This window comes from Drosophila arizonae, chromosome 3 (assembly GCF_054131065.1).
Source record: "Drosophila arizonae isolate 15081-1271.41 chromosome 3, UAZ_ARI_1.0, whole genome shotgun sequence".
NCBI lineage: Eukaryota > Metazoa > Arthropoda > Insecta > Diptera > Drosophilidae > Drosophila > Drosophila arizonae.
This window is the reverse complement of record NC_142923.1, coordinates 19,378,728-19,401,915: the sequence shown is the minus strand read 5'-3', so window position 1 is coordinate 19,401,915 and position 23,188 is coordinate 19,378,728. Positions and strand designations below refer to the sequence as shown.

At 34.6% G+C, this 23,188-nt stretch overlaps 2 protein-coding genes and 2 long non-coding RNA genes across 4 annotated transcripts in view; 2 read left to right on the top strand and 2 right to left on the bottom strand.

Moving 5' to 3' along the window:
* The window catches only part of LOC149269834 (uncharacterized), a 174,950-nt gene that overhangs the window by 109,199 nt on the left and 42,563 nt on the right, over positions 1-23,188 (bottom strand). The gene's annotated exons all lie outside the window — the stretch shown is intronic.
* The window catches only part of beat-Ic (beaten path Ic), a 63,941-nt gene that overhangs the window by 2,891 nt on the left and 37,862 nt on the right, over positions 1-23,188 (bottom strand). Inside the window, exons 3-7 of the mRNA XM_089465556.1 lie at positions 12,364-12,575; positions 10,328-10,463; positions 9,883-10,016; positions 2,471-2,593; positions 2,103-2,304 (exon numbers count right to left, since the gene is read on the bottom strand). Of these exons, the coding sequence (XP_089321682.1) occupies positions 2,103-2,304; positions 2,471-2,593; positions 9,883-10,016; positions 10,328-10,463; positions 12,364-12,575 (807 nt within the window). The remainder of the gene's footprint in view (positions 1-2,102; positions 2,305-2,470; positions 2,594-9,882; positions 10,017-10,327; positions 10,464-12,363; positions 12,576-23,188) is intronic.
* Positions 4,478-6,588, top strand: LOC149269836 (uncharacterized). The gene is made up of 2 exons (XR_016269454.1): positions 4,478-5,253; positions 5,340-6,588. It is a non-coding gene; the product is annotated as an uncharacterized LOC149269836 (long non-coding RNA).
* LOC108609419 (glycoprotein-N-acetylgalactosamine 3-beta-galactosyltransferase 1-like) lies at positions 7,717-9,458 on the top strand. Its single transcript, XM_018001141.2, has 2 exons — positions 7,717-8,666; positions 8,716-9,458. The coding sequence occupies exons 1-2, from the start codon at positions 7,737-7,739 to the stop codon at positions 8,932-8,934; spliced, it is 1,149 nt and encodes a 382-aa protein (XP_017856630.2). The 5' UTR covers positions 7,717-7,736; the 3' UTR covers positions 8,935-9,458.

The window sequence follows — 23,188 nt, the reverse complement described above, 5'->3', positions numbered from 1 at the left end:
CAACTCTCTTGCAGTCCATTGAGCTGCTGCCAGCTGAAAAATATCCGATAAATCTGCCCCAAAAAAATAAAAAGAATACACTTCTTAGTGTGGTTGTGTGTGTGAGAGGGTTGCATGTCAACATTGCATTTGCATAAAGTTCACAAAAATCGAATTCGTTTGAATCGCAACTGTGAGCACAGAGTAAACTGCAAAGCCCCACTGAAAATCGAGTTCATTTCGCATGGGTAACGCGCTCCAGCTAAGAATGTTGCATACTTTTATGCGCCCGTTGAATATACAGTCTCCACTCAATATACACACATATTTTCCGTACTTCTTTTTGAAGTCGATGCAATTTTAAATACAATTTGCAGCTCAATGCGTTTACAATGTTGTTGTTGTTGTTGTTGCTGTTGCTGACGCTGATGCTGCTGTTGCATTTTGGTGTTAAGTAAATGTTGCCGCAAGTAAGTGGCAACTCTAGCAAATAGTAGAAGAAGGAGAGAGAGAGAGTGAGTGAAAGAGCGTGGAAGGGGGCTTTATAAGCATAAGCTACAGAGCAATCAAGTTGCTTTTCCACAGCGTAAATTAGAGAAACAAGTATGCATAGTAGAGTGTAGTTTAGTAGAATGATCGACTAGCAGATACCTCGCAAGTATGCAGATGACTAACGTGTATTTCAATTATAATCATTTAAGTATACATATATTATTGTTTTAAGTACACTATAAAAAATATTAATTTAAAATATAATATATATAAAATATAAAATCAAATATAAAATTTAAACCTCAAAGCGAAAAAATCATAAAGTTTTTACCATTTTTCTTATCTTATCTATACGGTGTGACTCCGTCTATTCAGAAAATTCATCCTATATGGCGTTACATTCATCAAGAACGTAAGCTTCCCTTTTACTTCAAATAAGTACAGGGTATACAAATAACATTCCCAATGGCAAGGACATGTAATATTGCCTCTGGGCCGCAACATAAACAGAAACTAGAGAAAATCAGCTGGCAGCCGGCAAAGGATGTGCCGCGACAATCTTTCACTGTCTGAAACGAAGTTTATACCAATTTGATTTGACCCGGCATTTGATTCGATAAGCGAGTCGGTTATCCTGCTGCCACTTGCCAGGAGCAGCAGCACCACCACCAACAGCTGCTCCTGCTGCTCCTGCTGCTGCTTTTGCCTGAATGTTTATGCTGGCAAATGTTATTTGCATAATTTACGTTGTATGTTCGAGCAGGAAAGCGAGGAGGACACCGAGTGCCTTGATGGGCAACTATTGAAAGTTGACATAGCAGATGCTCAAAAATGTAGCCACTCCCACTCTTCCCTCCCCCTCCCCCTAGCCAGTTCTCAGCTGCAGTTTGTGTGCAGCTTGGATCAGGCTGGCAAACACTTGTTAAAAGGTTTTGCAGTTCAATTTTAAAATGTACTTGAGGCGGCATTAGAGCTCGATGCGCTGCTAAGCAAATTCCATCGAAAAAAACTATTCATTTTTTTTATTGTTTGCGAGTTTATACTGCATTCACTTAAGTTACAAAGCTTAAATTATTCATAAATTGTAAATAAAAAGAAAAGTGTTGGTAGATTAAGAGAAATTTTAAGATAATAAGATACACAGTAAATATGAATAATAATATATGAGTAAATCAATGGTTTCGGACTTTTAGGGATGAGAGGCTTAAAAAACATTAATAAAAATTAGGTATTAATCAAATTAAAGCGAATATTAATATATATATATATAAAATAAAAGAATTGTGATTAAAATTACATTAAAAACTAACATCATTAAAAACTAAAATCATTTTTAAAATGTATAAATATAAATAAAAATTAAATTAGTTTCATTCTTAAAATTAAACCAAGATTATAAGAAATTAAAAAAAAAAATAAAATAAATAAATAAAAAATAAAATTCTAATTAAAACAAAAATTAAATCGGAATAAAAACAAAAGTTAAAAGTAAATTTTAATTCTAAAATATTGATATGAATATCCCTAAAATATTTAATTAAAATAATAAAATACACAGTTTTTCTTTCTTCAGGTCTTATAAACTAATACCTATTTTTAATTATTATAATTAATTTTAAATTTATACTTACTCGATGAGTAGGTCAGATATGACTCATTATGCTCCTCATAGCCGCCCCGCTCCCGATCGCCATGCCTGTTGCCATGATCTTCCATTGGGTAATTGTTGATATCATATGATCGGCCCGAGGCCATAATTCTGGGTCGATCCTCTTCGATAATGCTCTCGATTTCCTCTTTAAATATGTCAAATATGTTGGCCGTGCATTTCAGCTGTGGAATTTGATATGTGATTAATTAATTCTTGAAGCTATATAGCTAGAAACTCTAATAAATATTGATTGAAAACAAGTCTTCGAACATATTTGCACTTTCAGCGAGACCCTTGACACGTGCAACCACTCGATTTATATAGATTTAGTATATCCGTTTGGCTTACCCTCATTTGACCCTTGAGAAAATGCTGTGTGGTTACCATAAAGTGTATGGCACTTGTCACCGATTCCAGTGTGCTATTCTCTTGTTTCTCAATCTGATAAGTCTTGATGTGATGCGGTGGCACCTGCGAATGGAAGCAAACGTGAATTGGGATGTGTGTCAAGTGGATGAAGGATGAATGAAAGGAATGCGCGCTTCAGTACATCAGTTCAAAGGGCTGGCAGCGTTTGCAAATCAATTTATAAATATTTATCAAAAGCAGATAGAGCGAGCCAGAGAGTTCAAGAGCGAGGGGGCGAGGGGGCGAGGGGGCTGCATCTTACAGATATGCGACATGAAGCACTCAACCACAATGTTGTAGCACCACCATACAATGCACAATGCACAAGTGGAAACTGTGCCGTGTCCTGTTCTCTCAGCTGTGTGGTGGTCCTCGGCGGAGGCCTCTGCCACTTCTTACGGCCAAAAAACATGCCACAGCAGGCAAATTTATAACTTATGAATGATGAATAGATTCACGCTTGAGTGATTAAGTGGAGCAAAGCGATGGAGTGGGGCACGATGGCCGGGCGGAGGGTGGCTCAGGCACGAGGGCAGTCGAGCCAGGACGAGGCCACTTTGTTTGCGGTGAGTTTAGTTTGAAGTGCCTGCAGATAACGTTGCCAGCCTGACAGGCGGACCCAAGCCCCCCACACCCCCAGACCCTCGCACCCCGCACACATGTGCTGGGTGTAGTGGCAGCAGCAGCAGCAGGAGCAGCAGCAGCAGGAGCAGCAGCAGCAGCCGGTCCTGTTGAAAAGCGCTCGTTAGCTAAAAGATCAAGTGGCGGACCAGCGCACACACCAACACACACACACGCACCAGACCACACTTGAGAGTTGTTTGTGTTAGTTTTTGCTGAATTGCTTGTTTGATAATGATAAAAAAAATATTATATATATATATATATATATATATATTCTCAGATATATATGTATGAAACGTTCTCTAACTGCAACTTTCTCAGTTGTTCTCTTGGTCCTTTCACTTAATGCCAGCAGGGCCCGCCCATTTTTTTCAGTTTCCAAGTACCTACCTACCAACAAATACAAATGTAACAGAAAACTTTTATTCTAGTTCGCATTTATATACATACAAATATTTTTATTTTTATTTTTTTGCTATTTCCATTCAGTTTTTTTTTATATATTTTTTACTTTATTAATTAATTGAAAGGCAGCGTGATTAGTTAGTTGTTGTTAACATTACATTTTTAATGTGAACTAAATAATAAATATAATAAAACAAAAGCAAAAAAATTAAACAAAAAAAAATTGTAATGTTTTAGTAAAATATAAAAAACGCGATAAATTTTTTAATATAAACTTTGTATATATTTTTTTGTTTTGTTTTTATTTTATCATCACTGTAAAATATTTATTTGAAATAAAAAGCAACATTGCATTGGGTGAAGATAGAAATAATGTAAAAACAGAAAAACAATACGATATTTTGATCAATATTATTATTATTTTTTTATTGAAAAAATATTTTCTTTAAAGTTTAGTTTCAGCAAAGTAATCTAAAAATATTTGAAAATTTTATTTGTTTTGCAATCATCATCATTTGCGTCAGCAATTCACAGTGGAACTCACCTATTTCGCTCCCTGAGTACAGAGCACAATCCAAGTTCCCCAACCAAGCCTAACAACTTGTAGAAGCATAAAAAGCTCAAACTAAGTGAAATATGACTCAGGTCGTACTCAAACGAACGGATACTCACAATGCGCGCAAACAGAAGGAATTCTCATTTTTCATTGCAAAACTTTTATAGGCGATCCTTTTACGTAGTAAAGGAAACTTTAAAAGAGAATTCACCTAGATAAGTAATAAAAAAAAAAAAAAATAATACAAGTATAATTATAATGAACAAGCAAACAAATATCACTGATCTTCAGCAATGGTCATTAATAGTGAGACTGTCTATTTTTTAAATTATAATATTTGCATTCTTGACAAAATTGTTTGTCGAACTGCATTTCTTTGCAATCTATTCTATGTCAGAAAAATTGGTTAGTTTTATATTAATATATTATTTATTAATCTATATATATAAAAGAAAGTTGTGTAAAAGTGAAGACCGCTTATAACTTGATTTGGGCTGAACCAATTTTCATGGTTTTTGATTTGTTGGATTTGTCTCCGCAACGAGTTTAGTATAGGGTCTTAAAAATACTGAAAAAATTTGCCGAATACTTGAAAAACGCGGTTTTTTCCCCAAATGTTCAAATTTTTTTTATACCCAGTAGGCTTGGTAACAGTGACAGTTTTGACAATAGTGTAGAAGTAAATAAACAAATGTAGTCAGTCAGTCTACGGTCTCCTGACCTCGAGCAGACCTGACTATTCAAAAAAAAAAAAAAAAAAAAAAAAAAAAAAAAAAAAAAAAAAATTTTCAAATCAAAAGGAAAAATATTTCAAATCAAAAATCTGCAAAAAATCAAAAGATTAAAACCTGACTGTTCAAAAAATAAATAAAAAATTAAAAATTCGAAATTAAAAAAAAAAGAAGGTAATTATTAAAAAGTGTATTTTTGGCTTTTTATATTTTCGGACTTTTAAACTTTATAAATATTTCAAATCAAAAATCTGCAAAAATTAAAAAAAAAATCAAAAGATTAAAACCTAACAATCAAAAATAAATAAAAAATTCAAAATTCAAAATTCGAAATTAAAAAAAAAAAGTTAATTATTAAAAATTGTATTTTTGGACTTTTACAAAAGCTAAATATCTCGAAAGTTCAGGTATTTGTTTGTCTCAAACATAAATTTGTGTAAATTATTTATATTTATATTTCTCGATTGTTTTATATGGTTTTGTGCGAGGGCAGTATTACTATTAATAAAAATGCCGCGTCCTAGAAGATCTAATCTTTCCCGGCGGACCCATAATGCAATTAGGCAACGGAATAGCGCGAGTCAATTATCTGACGAAGAGCGAGAAATCGCCCGAGAAAGGCTCCGCGTTAGTACCCAGGGAAGAAGGGCCTTAATTCGTGCTTCTCAAAGAGAGGCAGCCCGTGAAATGGCAATAAGAAATGGTTCAAGGATTGATTTGAATCGAGCAGCGTTTCGATATGATTGCACCATTGATTACAGCTTGAATCGTTTAGTTTGCATTGGTCCAATGGACGTTGTTTGCTAGCATTGTGGCGCATTGAAGTTTGCTGGTGAAACGCCCGGTTTGTGCTGCCTTAGTGGTAAAGTGACATTGCCATTAGCGGTCACCATAGCCATTGCGTTCCCTGCTTTATGGCGAAACACTAGAATCACGACATTTTCTAGCGAACACTCAAAAATACAATGCCTGTTTCCAAATGACATAATTTGGGGCGGAAAATATTGGAGACGGATATTTAAGGTAATTTACGTTAAAAATTTTATTTTCTATGACTGCCAAAAAAAAAATTTTGAATAATGTAGTTTGTTAGATTTCTGTAAATAGTGTTTGTAAATATAACTATAACTATGGCTTTGAATTTAAAGATTCAAGGCCAGATTTGCCATCGCATTGGATCATTGCAACCTATTGAAGATGCACAGCAAAAATTCTTGCAAATATACTTCATGGGCAATATGGAAGAACAACTTGACCGGCGTCAAGAAATGAACACAGCTATGAAAAGAGCAATTCTCCATGATTTGCATGCTTAGAAATTTAAACCAACCAAAACTGTGCAATGGAACGCGTTTGGTGATAAGAAAACTGATGAGCAATGTGATTCACGCGTTGATACTCAAAGGAAAATTTAAAGATGAGGAAGTTCTTATTCCTAGGATTCCGATGAGCTCAACAGATATGCCCTTTGAATTTAAACGAATTCAATTCCCGCTTCGTCTTGCCTTCGCCATGACGATCAACAAGTCACAGGGCCAATCTTTGACTATTTGTGGCCTCAATCTAGAAAATGCGTGTTTTTCTCATGGTCAATTGTACGTGGCATGCTCACGTGTTGGCAAACGATCCGCATTATTTGTTCTTGCACCCGACCAAAAAACGAAGAATGTCGTTTACAACAAGGTGCTTGAATGAAAATCCGATTAATAAATTTATCAGTGTATCCCAGCCTGAACAACATAGCTTTCAACAATTTTTTACCTAGAAATAATATAGAGGGCAATGCAACGTTTGCCGGGCCAGCTAGTATTAATATAAACCATTTTAATTATTCCCCTAGAGTATCTAGATCTCGCCCCAGTTTAATGTGTGCATGCAAATTTATTGAAACAATACCATAGAACGTAGACGTAACGCCGTCCTACGTTCAATGTCTTAGCGGGCAGTTGGCGCAACGGACAAAAATACAACAAAAAGTTTGCTGACAACCGAAACGTTTCTTAAAACAAACGCAGCAAAATAGTAAGGCAGTGAAAAAAAATGTCGGTCCATGTCACATGCCTCGGTCGTGTAAGCCCCAAAACTCCAAAACTCTGTGAAATCATGCGGAACTATGACAGCAGCCAGGTGAGGCACCCCTGAGCACCTTTGCCCACATCAGGCAGTTCAGCTGCCGGAATATGTGGAAACTACCTGCTGTGGTTGCGGCCATAAAACAGCCAGCCGAAGTAAAAGGCATAAAAAGTGACTGCCTATCAAAAATGATATGGTATATATGTAGGCGAAGTCTAGGCGGAAAACCAAAGCGAAAAAAGAGAGAAGCCAGCAGCACGCAGGTGCCAAAAAGTGTGTATACGTGTGTGTGAAATGAAAAATCACACACTAAACGCCAAAAGATTGCCAAGCGATGCAGCTGAACAATGTGGAGGGGAAAGAAGGGGGCTTCTAGAAAGTAAAGCGTTTGGGAGTGATTGCATCAGATTAAGAGATGAGCAAGGAATTAAGTGAGATTAGAGACGAGGAAGATACAAAGTTTGAGTATATTAAATATAAAATATATAATATAAAACATTAAATATAAAATAAAACATAAAAATTAAAATATAAAATATAAAAAAAAAATATAAAATAAGAAATATAAAATATTAAATGTATAATATAAAATATAAAATATAAAATATAAATATAAAATATAAAATATAAAATATAAAATATAAAATATAAAATATAAAATGTAAAATATAAAATATAAAATATAAAATATAAAATATAAAATATAAAATATAAAATATAAAATATAAAATATAAAAAAATATATAAAATACAAAATAAAAAAAATAAAATATAGAATAGAAAATATTAATAGAAAAACAAAATTAGTAAAAATAATATGCAAAATATTGCAATAATAATTCAGCTAATCTTAAATATGTTGCAGAGTTTATTTAAATGCCATTTGACACGGTTGTTAAAGCGATATATTTTGGTGAGACATTTGAGTAGCAAGAGAGGGAAAAAAGTCTCAGTTGTATGTGAGATGTCGAGAAACAGCATCTACGAAGCTCGTCTGCTTTGGGCTCTCATTGTGGGCACAATCGCGGGATATATTATTACAGAGATCCTCTCCTATAGGGCAGAAAGGCCAATGGAGCAACCGTCGCTAGCGGAACAGCTGAAGAAAGAGGTGCGCGTGCTGTGCTGGGTAATGACCCATCCAGGTAATCACAAGCTGAGGGCACTGCACGTCAAGCGCACCTGGGGCAAGCGTTGTAATATTCTGCTGTTCATGAGCTCTCAATTGGATGATGAGCTGCCGACAGTAAAATTGAATTTGACTGAGGGGCGAAACTATCTCTGGATGAAGACAAAGAGCGCCTTCAAGTATGTCTACAATAATTACTATAACGATTCCGATTGGTTCTTCAAGGCGGACGATGACACGTTTGCGGTGATCGAAAACATGCGATATATGCTCTATCGATATAATTCCGAGACGCCCGTCTATTTTGGCTGCAAGTTCAAAAAGTACTTCAAGCAGGGCTTCATGTCGGGCGGTGCTGGGTACATCCTGAGCCGCGAGGCCTTGCGCCGATTTGTGGTCGAGGGCCTGTCCAATCCTAAGATTTGCAAGTCCGGCCCTGACGGATCTGAGGATCTCATGATTGGACTATGCATGCAGAATCTGAATGTAACAGCTGGCGATTCACGCGATGCCAATGGAAACGGTCGCATGTATCCACTGTATCCCTCGTTTCATTTACATCCACCAGACAATAAAACATTTTGGTACTGGAATTATGCATTCTATAATACGACAGACGTAAGTGTGTGACATTCTGTCCAAAACATCTAATTGGAGTATTATTTAGTGTTTCAGCTGTGTCGCAAATACAGCAATATCCTTTCACTACGTCAAGCCCAACGAAATGTACGAATATGACTATTTCATTTATACTCTAAGAGCCTATGGGCTCACACACAATCAAGAGTTGAAGCTGCCCACTAAATTGGCTGCAGGGGAATATAAACCTGAGGGCACTGAGACCGCAAAGTCAACAAGTGAGGCACTGTTGAATCAGACATCTTAATACTATGACACAGCAAGGAATGTGCGTGAGGATACATGGAGAACATCTTTCTATATATATTTTTATACTTTTTAGATGTATAATTTTTGCTTCTATGGAATCTTTGAAGTGCAGTTAGTTAAGTTGCTCTAAATTTAATGTTCTATATAAACTGAAAAATTACATTCGAAAATGTATAGAACAGTAATATATAAAAGAGCTAAACATAGATAACAAAAAAAAAAAAAAAAAAAGAAAAAGAAGATTTAATTAAATTAATATACACAATAATAAAAATAAATAAATAGAAAAGAGCTGGAAGAATTAATACAGAAGAAAATGGAAAAACCTTGAATAATTTATAGTAAATCTACATACAGACGAATGGACATATAAAAAAATTAATATGCTCTTTTCACTTATTAGTGAGTTTCAATTAAAAACAATTAAACTTTTTAGTTTTATGCAGACAGAATATTTTTAGACGTATTTTTTTTTTTAGTTAAATACAAAAATGATTTATTTGACCAATAATTCATGAGTTGTTATTAAAAAAAAAAAATTTTTTTTTTTTTTTCATTTTTCATATTTAAAGGCATATAGTCCTATAGTCATATAGGCATAACATCATCTTCCAATTACTTCATTTCAAAATCGCTTCTCTTGCCAAAGTGCCTTCAATCCGAAATGCTCGACAAAGATCTCTTAAATTTGCCACTTTTCCGGCCAACAATTGGGCAATTGAAGTGTAAACTAAGTGCTGAAAAGGAAACTTTTAGCCGAATTGGCTGCACTGGCGACTAATTGAAAAATTGCGGGGCTATCAATTGGAAATTGCCTCGAAGCGCACACACACACACGCGCAGACAGTTGACTCCACTCCGTTCACTAATTGAATGGCGGATCGCAATGGCAATGGCAATGGCAATGGAAATGGGAATGGAAATGGAAACCGAAACCAAAACTTACCACAATACCATTAATAGTCCATGTCAAATTAGCAGCCGGTTTCGAGTATTTAATTGAGCAATTGCCGTCGACCAAATCGCCAATGCGATAACGTGCCTGTATGCCGGTAACCACTGTGTGCTCTTCCGGTAACTCTGCCGTACAGACAGAGTGAGAGAGTGAGGGAGAAAGATGGAGAGAGGGAGAGTAAAAGAGATGGAATTAGCTGTAGGCTGCATAATGGAAATGTAAAATTAGCTGACCAGCTCGCAAAAACGCAAAAAAATGGCAAAGGCTGGCGCCCATTTGTCTAATTAATTTGCTTTCGGTATCGCAGTAAGGCAAGACCGGGGCAAGGCTGGGCTGCCTTTGCCATTTGCGCTAGGTGCTGATAGTATTTTTATTGGAATTTTTTACTACTTTCTCTACTATTTCTTTTTTTGGGATTTTTTTTCATTTTACTTACCCACCACCTCCATTTCGCCGGAGACCATAGCTGTTTGAAATGTGGGCGCCTCCACAGATATTTCGCATGTAAATTTGCCCGAAATATTCAGCGGCACCGACTGCAGCACGACATGACTTTGATTCGAGAGGTTGCGCTACAGAAAGAGAGAGAAAGAGACAGTAAGAGTGGGTAGAAATGTGCGAGTGAGTGAGAGAGATGAGTGCAATAAAAATTAGTTGAAAAATTGACAGGATGCGCTGCATAGAAATTGAATATAACGCAACGCCAAAGTGAACCAAATATAAAGCAAAGGCACAAATAATGTCGAGTCCACACAGCGAAGCATCGCACCAGATGTTGTTGATGAAAGATACTGGGGCGAAAATTGAGCCAGGCAGCCATAGAGTCATGCAGCCATATACAGTTATGGATGGAGCTTGCATTTTAAGTCGACCTGCCCCCCATTTTGATTGCTTTGAGTCAAAGCAATTTCGCCTTTTGGCTCTGCTGTTGATTTGCGATATTAAAAAAAAAAAAAGGGGAAGAAAAGACTGAGTCCGTTATGAGCCGAATGAAATGATGTGGCTGTCAGATCTTTTATTTATGAGCTGACCATCTCAAACAATAACTGCGCGATGCCATATCCTAGGAATATATATTGTAGCTAATAAAACCACATTTAATGCAGCTCAAATACATTTATGCATAAAAGCAACTAAAATGCTGGGGAAAATATTAAAATCACTATTTACACCTTTAACCCATTGCAAAAGGGGAATTCAAAATTTAATGGGTTTGTTTAAATGTTTGTAACAGCCAGAAGAAGGCATGGCAGAGGGTATCATTTATATATATTCTAGATCAGCGCGATGATTTGAGTCGATTAAGCGAAAGTTGATTATCCGCTCATATGTGGGAGCGCGTGGATCTCAGAGCTTATAAAAGCTAGAGACTAGAAATCTTGCTGGTAAGTCCCTGTATAGAACGCAAAGATCGAGTCTGTTTCAGAAAATCGATAACTGTGCTCATTTTAGCTTTATCAATTAAGGTAGCTTACAGTGGAGCTCTGATAAGAGCTGTCTGTCTGTTTGCCATATGTATAAAAAAAATAGTTGAAATAAATAATGGTGTATTCTCTCGTTAAAACAACTTATTAGCTGCTCATTTAATTGGGACCGCAAGTGTTTTTATTTTTATTTTTATTTATTTATTTTTTTTTATTGTTATGACAGTTGCTGTTTGTCGAGTGCATTCACTCATGGCGGCCTCTCGTCAGCCACTCGAACTGTATGAAATTGTTTACGCGAAATTTAATCTTTGACACGACGAGCTGTAGACCCATTGCAGCAATCCACTTAATACAAAATTAAATTTTAATAAATTGCATTTAAAGACCGACTTTAATATGCAAAAATATGACACTTCGCTCCGGGAGTCGATGGGATTGAAGTGAACTGGATTGGTTTACATTCGATATTTAACCCAATTTGTGTCCGGTCGCCAAACTAATTGGCTCTCCTACATTTCAACGTAATAATAAAGCTGAAAACTTCTCTCGAGCGTTCGACTTTCATGGAGTACTTATATGTATATATATTTATATATAATTTTTTTTTTTTTTTTTTTTTTTTTTTTTTTTGCAATTTACATATATTGTTTTTTAATGAGCCGCAAGTCAATCGCGTTGCCAACTAATTGGGCGATGGAACTCACTGGCTGTGCTGTCAGCCCTTATTATTGTTGCTGTTGTTGTTGTTGTGTATAATTACGACATTCTGAATTTCAGAGACTGTTGTGCAAATGCTTAAGAGCGGCTACTGGGGAGAGCGAGCGGGGCAGGTGGTGGAGGTAAACACGTTGGATACGAATGAGATTTTTCCTGGCTTAATGCAATCAGCCATTATGGGCATAATTTACAGTGCGTTTGTTATTTTATGACACGCAACTGCAGCATGTGCTCTTAATGAGAGCCAAACGCTCTGGCATATATATTTACTATATATGTATAAATATATATAATATCCATATTCAAAGTCTTTAGTCTTTATACTCACCTCAACATTGAGGCCACTTGTCATGGCAAACACTTTCATTGCCGGATTCTCTTTGGGTGTGTAGCGATAAAACTCACGCTTGCCTTTATACCATTTAACCGAATAAAGCGTATCGTTTTCCATATCATAATTACAAGTGAACAAGGCGTTGCTGCCACGTTTAACCGCCTGCGGTATCCTAACCGAAACATCCTTGAGCGCCACAATAAAATCTGCAAAGCATAACAAACACAAAACACCAAGATAGAGTTGGGGCGTCAACTGAGACTATATAAGAATATAATTTTATGCGTTTCGCTAAATGAAATTAAGCACAGTCGACGAGCTGTGATGAGTCTTATGTTACAGATTTCGTCTGGTGGCTGGGCTGGCTCGGGTGGGTTAGAGTGGTTAGAGAGTGTTGCGCATTTAGTATAATTTGTTAATACCCTATCAAAAATTTAAGAGCAGACGAACGGAGCTGTGGGCTTGTTTATATTATCATTACAATGGCTTAACGTGACTTTGTAAGCCAGACAGAGTTTAAGTGTGGTTTCTTTTACAAATATTTATACACCTGTGTAATCTTCAAATTATCGTGTATATTCCAAGTATAATTGTATATGTGTATATATTTAATTTATATATTACAAAGAAAATAATAATTAATGAGGAAAGGAAAGGTAGTAAATAAGTAAGACAGAGAGAGATAGACAAACAAAGATGAAGATAGTGTCACTCTGCGAGCTAGAGGGAAGCAAGAGAGAGAAGGATATATAGAGAAAGGGGGAGAGAGAGAGAGCTCAATGAGAATGACACCGAAGTAAAAAGAGGGAAAAATAGAGAGACATAGAGAGATTTCGACTGAGAGAGAACAAAATGAGAGAGTGATAAAAAGAGACACATATAAAGAGATAGATAGAGAGATAAAGGCAGAGACACAGAGAGAGGAAAAGAGAGAGAGAAATAAACAAACATAGAGTGAGAGATAATGAGATAAAGATGTGTAGAGTGAGAGATTTTTTGATATAGAGGTAAAGCGTGAGATAGAGGGAAACAGAGCAATAAAGAGGTGGAGAAAAAGAAAAATGATGGATTTTGATACAGGTTGAGAAAGACAAAAGAGGTAAAGGGAGAAAGAGAATTAAATTTAAAATAATCATCAAATAATTCTTTTTAAAACTATGAGAACTGCATAGAAGAGCTGCCGCATAAATAAGCCAAAAACCCCACGAGTTAATCTAAAGTTATCCTGTATAATTTTAAGCACACTTTCATAATTCCAAGTATAAAAGACTTTTAAAGGAATCACATAAAAATGCGATATACCTGTTAATGTGTCTTATGAGCTCGCCGTGCCATTTATTTTTATTTTTATTTTTATTTATTTATTTTTTTATGAGACACTGCGGATGACATAGAAAAGTCAAAGCTTAACATGTTTGCTATCTGGCTTAAAAAATAAACTGTAAACTGCAAAATGACCAACTGCAGCACGGCAGAGTGGAGTGTGGGTGGAGTGGGAGAATAAACAGGGAAACGGACAAACGAGAGACAGGCGGACATACAAAAATGCAGACAGATAGATAGACAGAAGCGCAGTATGAAAAACGGAAAACCAAACTTACAATAGAATTTTACAAGCAGCATTCGAGTATGATAAAGCTGGGGTCCAGCTGCTGTTGTGCTGTTGTTGTTGTTGTTGCTGTTACTGTTGCTGTTGGCAACCAGCTAAATGGAGAACCATTAAAAGTGGACATTTGTAAACATAAACTGACAGATAAACACCCAACGAAACTTTAAATGCAATCCCACATGCTGAATGGTGGATGTGAAGGGTATGTGAAGGGGGGGCCCGGTTGGACAATAAGTTGCCCTTGCAATTTTCATTGGTTTATATTACCTGTGAGTGCCACATGGCCAGCTAGAGAAAGCCGTTAAAATACTTAACAAACGTAGATTGTAAAAGTTTTTTACAACAATATAAAATGCCAGGCAAAAAGTTGTTGTTGTTATACGTTCCGCAACCACAGCAATCGGAACAGAAACAATAACAACAACAACAACAACAACAACAACAACAGCAGCAGCAGCAACAGCAACAAATGCAACCTCTGCTGAAGGACAATTTAACTCGCCAACAACAGCAATGAACAACGTTGGGGATGAGCGAGGACCAAGAGGATACAATTGTGGAATATGGCGATACGATATGTCCAGCTAGAGCAAAAACAAAACACACGCTCCCTGTATATGGGTCAATATGAAACAAAAAGTATTGTGAGCATCCATGAGAGTAAAAAATAAAACAAGCAAGAGACAATAAAAGACCAGCCTGACTCGCAAATATATCCTGTAAGCCGATATGATAACAAGCAAATAAGATATTAGCTTTAAAAATAAAGCAGTTTCGATTAAGGACATACATGTATATGGAATACTTAGAATAATAGGTTATCTAGATTTCATGCTCAGAAAATATATGGAGTAAGCTTCTATTATTTAGGATCTTGAAGCTTCCAAGATGAGTTAGTACAGACTTATCAAGTTCCATTAGAGATTGCTAGATGGGTTCAAGATAATTCAGGCTGTCTATATGATATATATATATATATATATATATATATATATATATATATATATATATATATATATATAATATATATATATCCCTCACTCGTGCAAGTTACAGGGTATTACAGTTAAGAAAAAAAGAATAACATCGAACTTTAATGATAGCTTGCAATTGAAGCTGTGCGTGCGAGTGAGAGCGCATGAAGCGGAAGAGGGCACACCTATTGGTCGTATATGGCGCTATTTAGTGCTGCATTTGTTGTCACATGAAACGCACTGCGGAAAACTGAACAAAATGAAAGGGGGCACACACTAACAGTGTAAGTGTGAGTGTGTGGGAGTGTGTGTGTGTGTGTACTCGGGTTAGAAACTTGCAACTTGCTTATCAAAGCTGCAGCAACGTGGACAGTGGGTGTTGAATGCGTTCAGTTAAGCGGGCTCCGAGCTTTGACTTCTATTTCCATTTCTACAATTCGTGTGTTCAGACTTGTAATTTGCGCATATGCTGTGCTCACTATAGAGTTTGGTATTTGCCTCTTTTTCCCTTTTAGATTTTGTATTTGTGTGAGCTTTCCAATCATTGCAGCACTAATTGAAATAGGCTGAGCTGAGAATTGAGAGAAATCGTACAATCAAATAAATAAGTTTATAAATTGAGTGCGGATTTTCTTCTTTTGAGTTTGTTGAACTAAACTCATATCTGAAGACTTGTTATGGTCAAAGTTTTCAAAAAGCCTGATGCAAATTAGGGATAATTGTTAACTTGACTTCATTGACTTCATAATGATTTAATAATTTCTTATGTGACGTTACTTTACTATCTTTATCATTATCTTTCTTGGTTAACTATCGCCTTTCTATGTGAATTTCATAAATTTACTTTAAAAATTTTCCATAACAATTTTAGGTTACTTTACATTTTATCCTGTATTTCAAAATTATAAATAAGTATAAATTTCCATAATCTTGCACATCTATTTAAGTGCTAAAATATTTATTATGCTCTTTTTCAAGCTCTGTAATTTAATATTTAATTTTGGTTTTCAAGTTCGGTAACTAATTATTAATTTTATGTATAATAAACTTGAATTTCTCAGCTTTGTTGATATTTTGCACTCTTTGATTTTGCCTTAAGCCAAAAAGTTTACTCAGTATTATTGGTACAAGCGCTGCACAATTTACAGCAAGTAAAAGCGCCAAAACTTTTCACATATATTGCAGGGATTTTATTTTGCTATCTTCTTTGTGGCTTCCTTGCACATAAATACGCTGATTAGTTTTTTTGTTTTCTATTTTTAGTTAACGATAAATTTGTAAACAGCTCATCGGTTTAGACTTTTAGAATAATATATTTACATACATATATTCTTTTGTTGAATTTATAGACGCACAAAAATTTGGAGTCAATTTTGCTTTTTCGATTTGGCTGGCTCTCAGTTAATGACTTTGATAAGTTGGCTCATTTTGACAGCAAAACTTTGTAGACGAAATGCATTTGAATGTGACATTAAAAGCTGATCAAAAGTTAAGCAACCAAAGCGAAAACTGCGGGTCAAACACCTCAAAGTATTGTGCAAAACTCTGGCAAAAAAAGAAAAAACAAACAAACAAACAAAACCCGCTGGCTAAACGGAGGCAGGATGCTGAGATGGGTTTGGGGCGGCTCTTGTGTTGGTGTGGCCAAAGTGTTGCCAAATAACGAGGGTGCCACTGAGAGTGTTGCCTTATAAGTGTTGCCACAGAAGTGACAACCAGACACGCATACACAGAGTGAGGGAGAGGGAGAGGAAGAGAGAGATTGTGTGTATGTATGTAAGTGGGGAACTGAGCTGGAGAACCACTTCAGACCGAGACACGCGACCGCCGGCAGGACCGCAATGACCTGACCAGAAAAACTGCTCGCCAGCTGATGACTGGAGGACGACTGGCGACTGGCGACTGGCGACTGTCAACGCCGCAACCAACACCAACAGGCGATCCGAGTGGACCCTGGACCCACTCTGTTCACTTTTTGACTGGCCATCCTTGTCTTGCAGCCATTTCAACTTTGGAATTTCAATAAGGTTCTGGATGTAGTCGAGCGAAAATGCCGCAGGTGCTGGTAGGCATAAAAGGGTCACGGGGAGCGGGTAGCGGGCAGCGGAAAATGTAAAAGTAAAGCAAATAAGCCAAAAAGTAAATACATAAATTAAAAGTGTTAAGGCGCGTAATGTTCAATGCGTGAATTCAATGGAATTGTGTGCTTAACAACTGAATATTTGAGGTAAATAGCGTCAGGCAGCACAGTTTTCATTCCACAATTGAAAATCAATCGTTCGGCATATTTAATGTTGACAATTTAAATGGCTAAAGTTAAGTTGATTTAATAGCTGCTAGAAAAGCACTTGAGAAAATGTTACGCTATTAATTATATTAATTATATACATACATTTTTAATATACCACAGTAGTTATTTTACTATTATTTATTCATTATATGCTTTCTATTATATTTTTATGAATTATTATTTTAAAATATTCAATTATGTCGAGGAATACCGCCCATATATAAATCTATTTCTTGGGATTTAAAAAACTCGATTTATTATATTAATTATATTATTATTATTATATGTTCATATTTGAAAATATATCAGCCGCATGTCGAGAAATAAACAAAAAATGTTTACCGCCCATATTTAAATCTATTTCTTGGGATTTAAAAAACTCGATTTATTTTATTAATTATATTTTACATTTTTAATGTTTCATATATACATATATAGTTTATTTATTATTATTTAATTATATATTATATATATAAATTTTGATATATTATTATTTTTTTTTTTTTTAATATATCAGCCGTATGTCGAGAAATAAACAAAAAATGTTTACCGCCCATATTTAAATCTATTTCTTGGGATTCAAAAATCTCGATTTATAATACTAATTATATTTTACATTTTTTAATGTTTCATATATATAGCTTATTTATTATTATTCAATTATATATTATAAATATAAATTTTGCTATATTATTATTTTAAAATATAACAGCCGTATCTATTGCTCAACAAGACTCTCTTCGTTTAATAAATGTAACTAAATTTCTTCTATTACTTTTCATTTTTTATTTTTGGTAACCTCTATCATTGAACCCAAAAATTGTTGTTTTTTCTCTCTCGGATTTTCTCTATTTCCCAAACAATTTTTTATCATCAGCTGTCAATAGTTCATGCAGCTGGCCAGAGGAGTGGACAAACGAATGGGCAAAGAAAAACAGTGAAAATCATTACATAAAAAGTGTTTTATGTTTTGCTATTGCAACTTTGACCAGTCGGCGTATGAGCAGCACACACACACACAAAATTTGTTGTTGTTGTTGTTGCTGTGAAGGGCTCGCTCTCGTGTTGGAAGTATTCCAAACTTTCAAAAAGCAACAACAACTGGGTTTGTGGCAGTAAGTTTGGTGTTGCTGCTGCTACAGCTTCTATTTTTGTTTGTATTTTGCCATAAAACTTCAAAAAATAAATAAAAAATAAAAAAGTAAACTAAAAGAAGAAAAATATAGCAAATCGAAATAAACGCATTTTTATATATACATATATATCTGTATTTATGAACCCCATAAATATGTCAAATAAATTACAAAACAGTCAAAATATTGTGGCATCTGTGTGTTACGCTCCCTGTCGGTGTATGTGTGTGAAGTCGTTTATGACGATAAGGTTATATGTTTATATATGTATATATATGTAGTATATATAGAGAAGTTGGCCGTGCTGCGAGTACACACTGTAGCACAGTCGCGTGTCAACTTTTATTTAGGCTCTGCCAGAAAATTTACGCTTGAATTGATTGGAATTTTATGCCTTAAAACAAAACAGATTTTTCGACCGAAAATGCAGAATACTTTCTAGATAGGCTTTCTTTTCATATATTATTTTTATATTTTTTTTTTATTGTTCCATTATTATTATTATTATTTTTTTTTTTTTTTTCAAGGTTTAATATAACACAATTATTATCTTGCATTTTGCAGAATTTTTTTTACCAATTTATTTACTTTATGTCTTAGCTTTCCAACTGCAAGAAAAATTTATTTATAATTTTAATATATGTATTTTTTATACTTTAAATATCACTGAAATATAATTGAATGTTTCTCGATGTATTCACTCACACTTTGAGAAAATAACTCAGAGAGCAATTGATAGCGGCGGTTCTTTAATGAGTTCGTTTATGATCGGACGAGCTAGTTGCTCTAAGTCTCTTTGGGCGAAGGTCAATCATATCGTATATCTTTAAATGATGTTCGCGAAAAGAGCTTCACACGAATAGATCAACTCAAGGATCTCCACAGAAAACAGAAACGAAAAGAAGCAAAGTCATTTGCTTAATAATAATAATATGAATTTAAATTGCTCGTTAAGACAGAAGGGGATAAAACTCACAATGGCCAGCAATGATGCTAAGCTTACGCTCCATAGCTAAAAGTTTCTTATATAAGATCAACTTATTTTCAATATAGATGCTTAAAATTAGAAAATTCAGTCCAAAAGCTTTGGCATATATCAAATAGTTCATTGGATTATGCAATATTATGCAATGGGAATAGCTTTTGCTCATAAACAAAATTCGATTCTGCTTTGAGCCGAGCCATGAGCAGTTTTAATTAGTTATCAAGTCAAATACATTGTGACTATGAAACGGGCAACAAATTAAAAGCAAAATTGTTATATTTGAGATAACATAGTTTAATCAAAAGCCACTCTAATAGGATTTTCTAAGTGCATTTGGCATTGGATTTTATGCCAAACCTCAAAACATTTCGTTATATGAGCCTCTGATAATATTCGGGGGGGTCAATCATCCAAATCTGTGTGGCAAATTTTGCCGCAATGCAAAACAAAGTCAAAGCGGCAGAATTTGGGTTTGTTTTTAGAGGGGGGGTCGCAGGAGAGGTTAGCATAGCGGGATCATGTCATATGGGAGGAGCGCAACCCGCAGACAATTTCATTAGCGTATAAAGTAAAAAAAATTGAAAGTACATATACTGAACACTCATGCACACATAGACACGCATACATGCGCACAATAATGAGCATTGTGCGGCTGCTGCTGTGTGAGTAACCAAAAATGTACGAAAAGCTAAAAACAAACACAGCAACGCACGCCGCATTCACAAAATGTTTGTCACTGCAATGCAAAATGCAATTCACACACACACACAGATGCACACTAGCTCGCATGCACACACACCGATGTCGTCCTTTTGTGAATTGTATTTTTTGTTGGGCTTGTGGCAGGAGGCGTTGGGGTTCTTTTGGAGTTTTTGGTTGCCTGCGTTGCGCTCGACTATTAAATAAACATGCAAATTATTGCGCAATTTTTGATTACAATTTTTCAACAGGGAGCATCAACAGCAGCAACAGCAACAACAATGTTAACAACAACAGCGTCTGCCTGCATATTTGTGTATGTAAATGCCCACTGTGACCGCCCTCTAGCCACTCGCATTCGCACTCACACTCACACTCACACTCACGCACATGCAGCCATTCAATGCATGCATTTAACACTCAACGCCTATTTTGCATACAAATTTTATTATTATTGTACATATTTGTATTGAATCGCTGGCAATGCCGTGACAATGCCAACAACAACAATAACATTGAACATACATACAACAGCATATTTGTTGTATGTGTTTTTCTTTTTTTTTTTTTTTTTTGTGAAGCTTATGCAAAAATGAAAATCTGCAATTTCTCGCTTGACACTTGTTTGTTGTCATGTTTTCTATGCTTTCGACAATTACCAAAAAAAAAAAAAAAAAAAAAAAAAAAGAAAAAGGGAGCAAAACAGAGAGTTTTAGCTTCATAGATAAATTAAAATTTTATATTTATATTTAAAATTCTAGAGAAATTCTCTTAGCTTCAGTTTAAGTATGATTTATACAACAATTTATTGATTCATATCTCAATTGATTTTATATCTCAAATAACCTTTACTTTCTTAAGCATATCAGCTCTTGTATGCATCGAGTTAAAAAAACCCAAAAGGAATACACATTTTTTATGTGAATTTCGCATGTCTTTTTCTGTCAATATTTACATGCAAAATACAATTTTAATTTATGCAACAATCCATTTCTCGCATACGTCGAGCCGTAAATCGAGCCATCAAATGCAGCTATACAACACTGTAAATGGAAGACGCGCAGGATAGATTTATACAGTGAGCCAGAGGCGGGGAGAAAACGTAAGCAATGCTATATGGAATATGTTTCGAATGCTTTTTGTATGCGAGTTTTCGGCTACTGTTGTCAAACAGGTGCAACTACTGTGTATGACGAACTCAGTGTGTTGCCCTTTTCTTTTTTTTTTTTTTTTTTTTTTTTTTTTGATGGTATTCGTTATTTCGTAACTCCGTTTACCTAACTGTCACCCACTTTGAAGCCTGTGTCAATCGACACCCAAAATGCAGCGTTCTGAGTTCTGAGAGGATTTTAAAAAATGTTTCTGAATATGCGGCGAAAAAAAAGGAAATACAAAAAATCAAGTTAAGGTTATACCCAGCTAACTTTATCTTTATATTTCTTCAAACAATTCTTCTTTATTTATTATTATTTTATTTTATTTTATTTATTATTTTTTATATTATTTTATTTATTTATTTATTTTTCTTATACGAATTAATGTAGCTTCAGAGTCAATTTATTCTTCTAATAATTATTATTATTTTTCATTACCTTTTTTTTTGCCTAATTTATAAAAAAAACCTATTAAAATATTTAATTTTTTTCTTTTAAATTTGTATTTTAGGATGTTGTTCAATATTTTATTTATTAATACAAATTTATTTTATAAAAGTAGTAAAATATAAACTTAACTTATTTTTCAATCCTTTCATAAATGAATCACATTTTTTATAGGTGCGCTCCAAATAAGACCTAAAAATAATCGCCATTGTACAAATAAGTAAACAAAAAATACCCAAAAGGAAAAAAAACCGAACTGAATAACCATCAACAGGGAATGACCCGCGCGTTTTTCATTGCCTTGTTCATTGCATATCAATGGAAATGAGTTTTTACCAAAAGTTCCTCAGACTTTGCTCGTTGAGTGGGTGGGTTTTCGGTTTCACTGGGGATGAGGTGTCGCCATGCGCTGATGATGCTGTTGGCGACGCTTTGGCGGCCGCTAACAAATACACACACACACACATAAATATATATGTATATATCCACGCTCATGAATGGCATGCACTGAATTACTCAGTCTACAGCTTCAGCCCACAACCCAACACACACAAACTGTCCTGAGTCAAGTCTGTTCTTTTGTATTCCTCTCGCTCAATGGAGATGACATGTCAAATGCATGAACAAATAGTCGTTGGCTTTACTTCTGCTGCTTCCTCGCCGTCGTCTTCTTCTTCTACAGCTTCTCCATCAGCATCGTTGCTTTTTTGTTTGATAGATTCTCAATGAATTTTCGCTTATTTTTCAATATATTTAAACGAACATATATATTATATATATATATTTTATATAAATATATAGAATTAGATAGCGCAGAAAATGCATAAATAAAAATGAAATAATTGCATATAATATATTTTATTTTAGTTTTAAGCTCTTTTATTTTTTATTTATTTTTTTATATGTAAGAAATAAATAAAAAATAAAATATATATATAATTTATATAAATATATAGAAATAGATAGCGCAGAAAATTTATAAATAAAAATGAAATAATTGTATATAATATTGTTTATTTTAGTTTTAAACTCTTTTTTTTTTAATGTAAGAAATAAAAAATAAATAAAAATATATAAATAATAAATTTTATAATGTTAAATTATTTATAAAATGTTTCAAGAATTAAAGCAAGTTATTATACATTTTAGAAGAGTATTTATTATTTATGTATAGATTTTTATTAATAGCCAAATTATTAAAAATATATATTTCTTTATTCTTTAATTATAAATTTAACATTTTAAATTTCTTGATTGTTCCGCAGCGAATGTTTGATATGAACTTTGATAGTTGTGCCATATTGAAACGAGAATATAATGTTAATGTCAAAACAATCAACTGGGGCAATCAATATGCGAATGGTCCCCAGGTTTACGCCTCTCTCTCTGTCTCTCTCTACTCTACAGCTCGCACATTACAATGCCATTTGAGTGCCATAAACAAAATATAAAATGTTGTGCATAAACACACACACACAGCCAGATACATGCACATATATTGCTATCTGTCGAGTGTCAGGAGTCGTCT

What these genes read in the sequence shown, in the direction of transcription:
- LOC108609419 (XM_018001141.2), top strand. Translation starts at nt 7,737, where the DNA reads ATGCAAAATATTGCAATAATAATTCAGCTAATCTTAAATATGTTGCAG. An exon ending in CATTCTATAATACGACAGAC is followed by an intron (nt 8,667 to 8,715) that starts GTAAGTGTGTGA and finishes AGTATTATTTAG; the next exon opens with TGTTTCAGCTGTGTCGCAAA.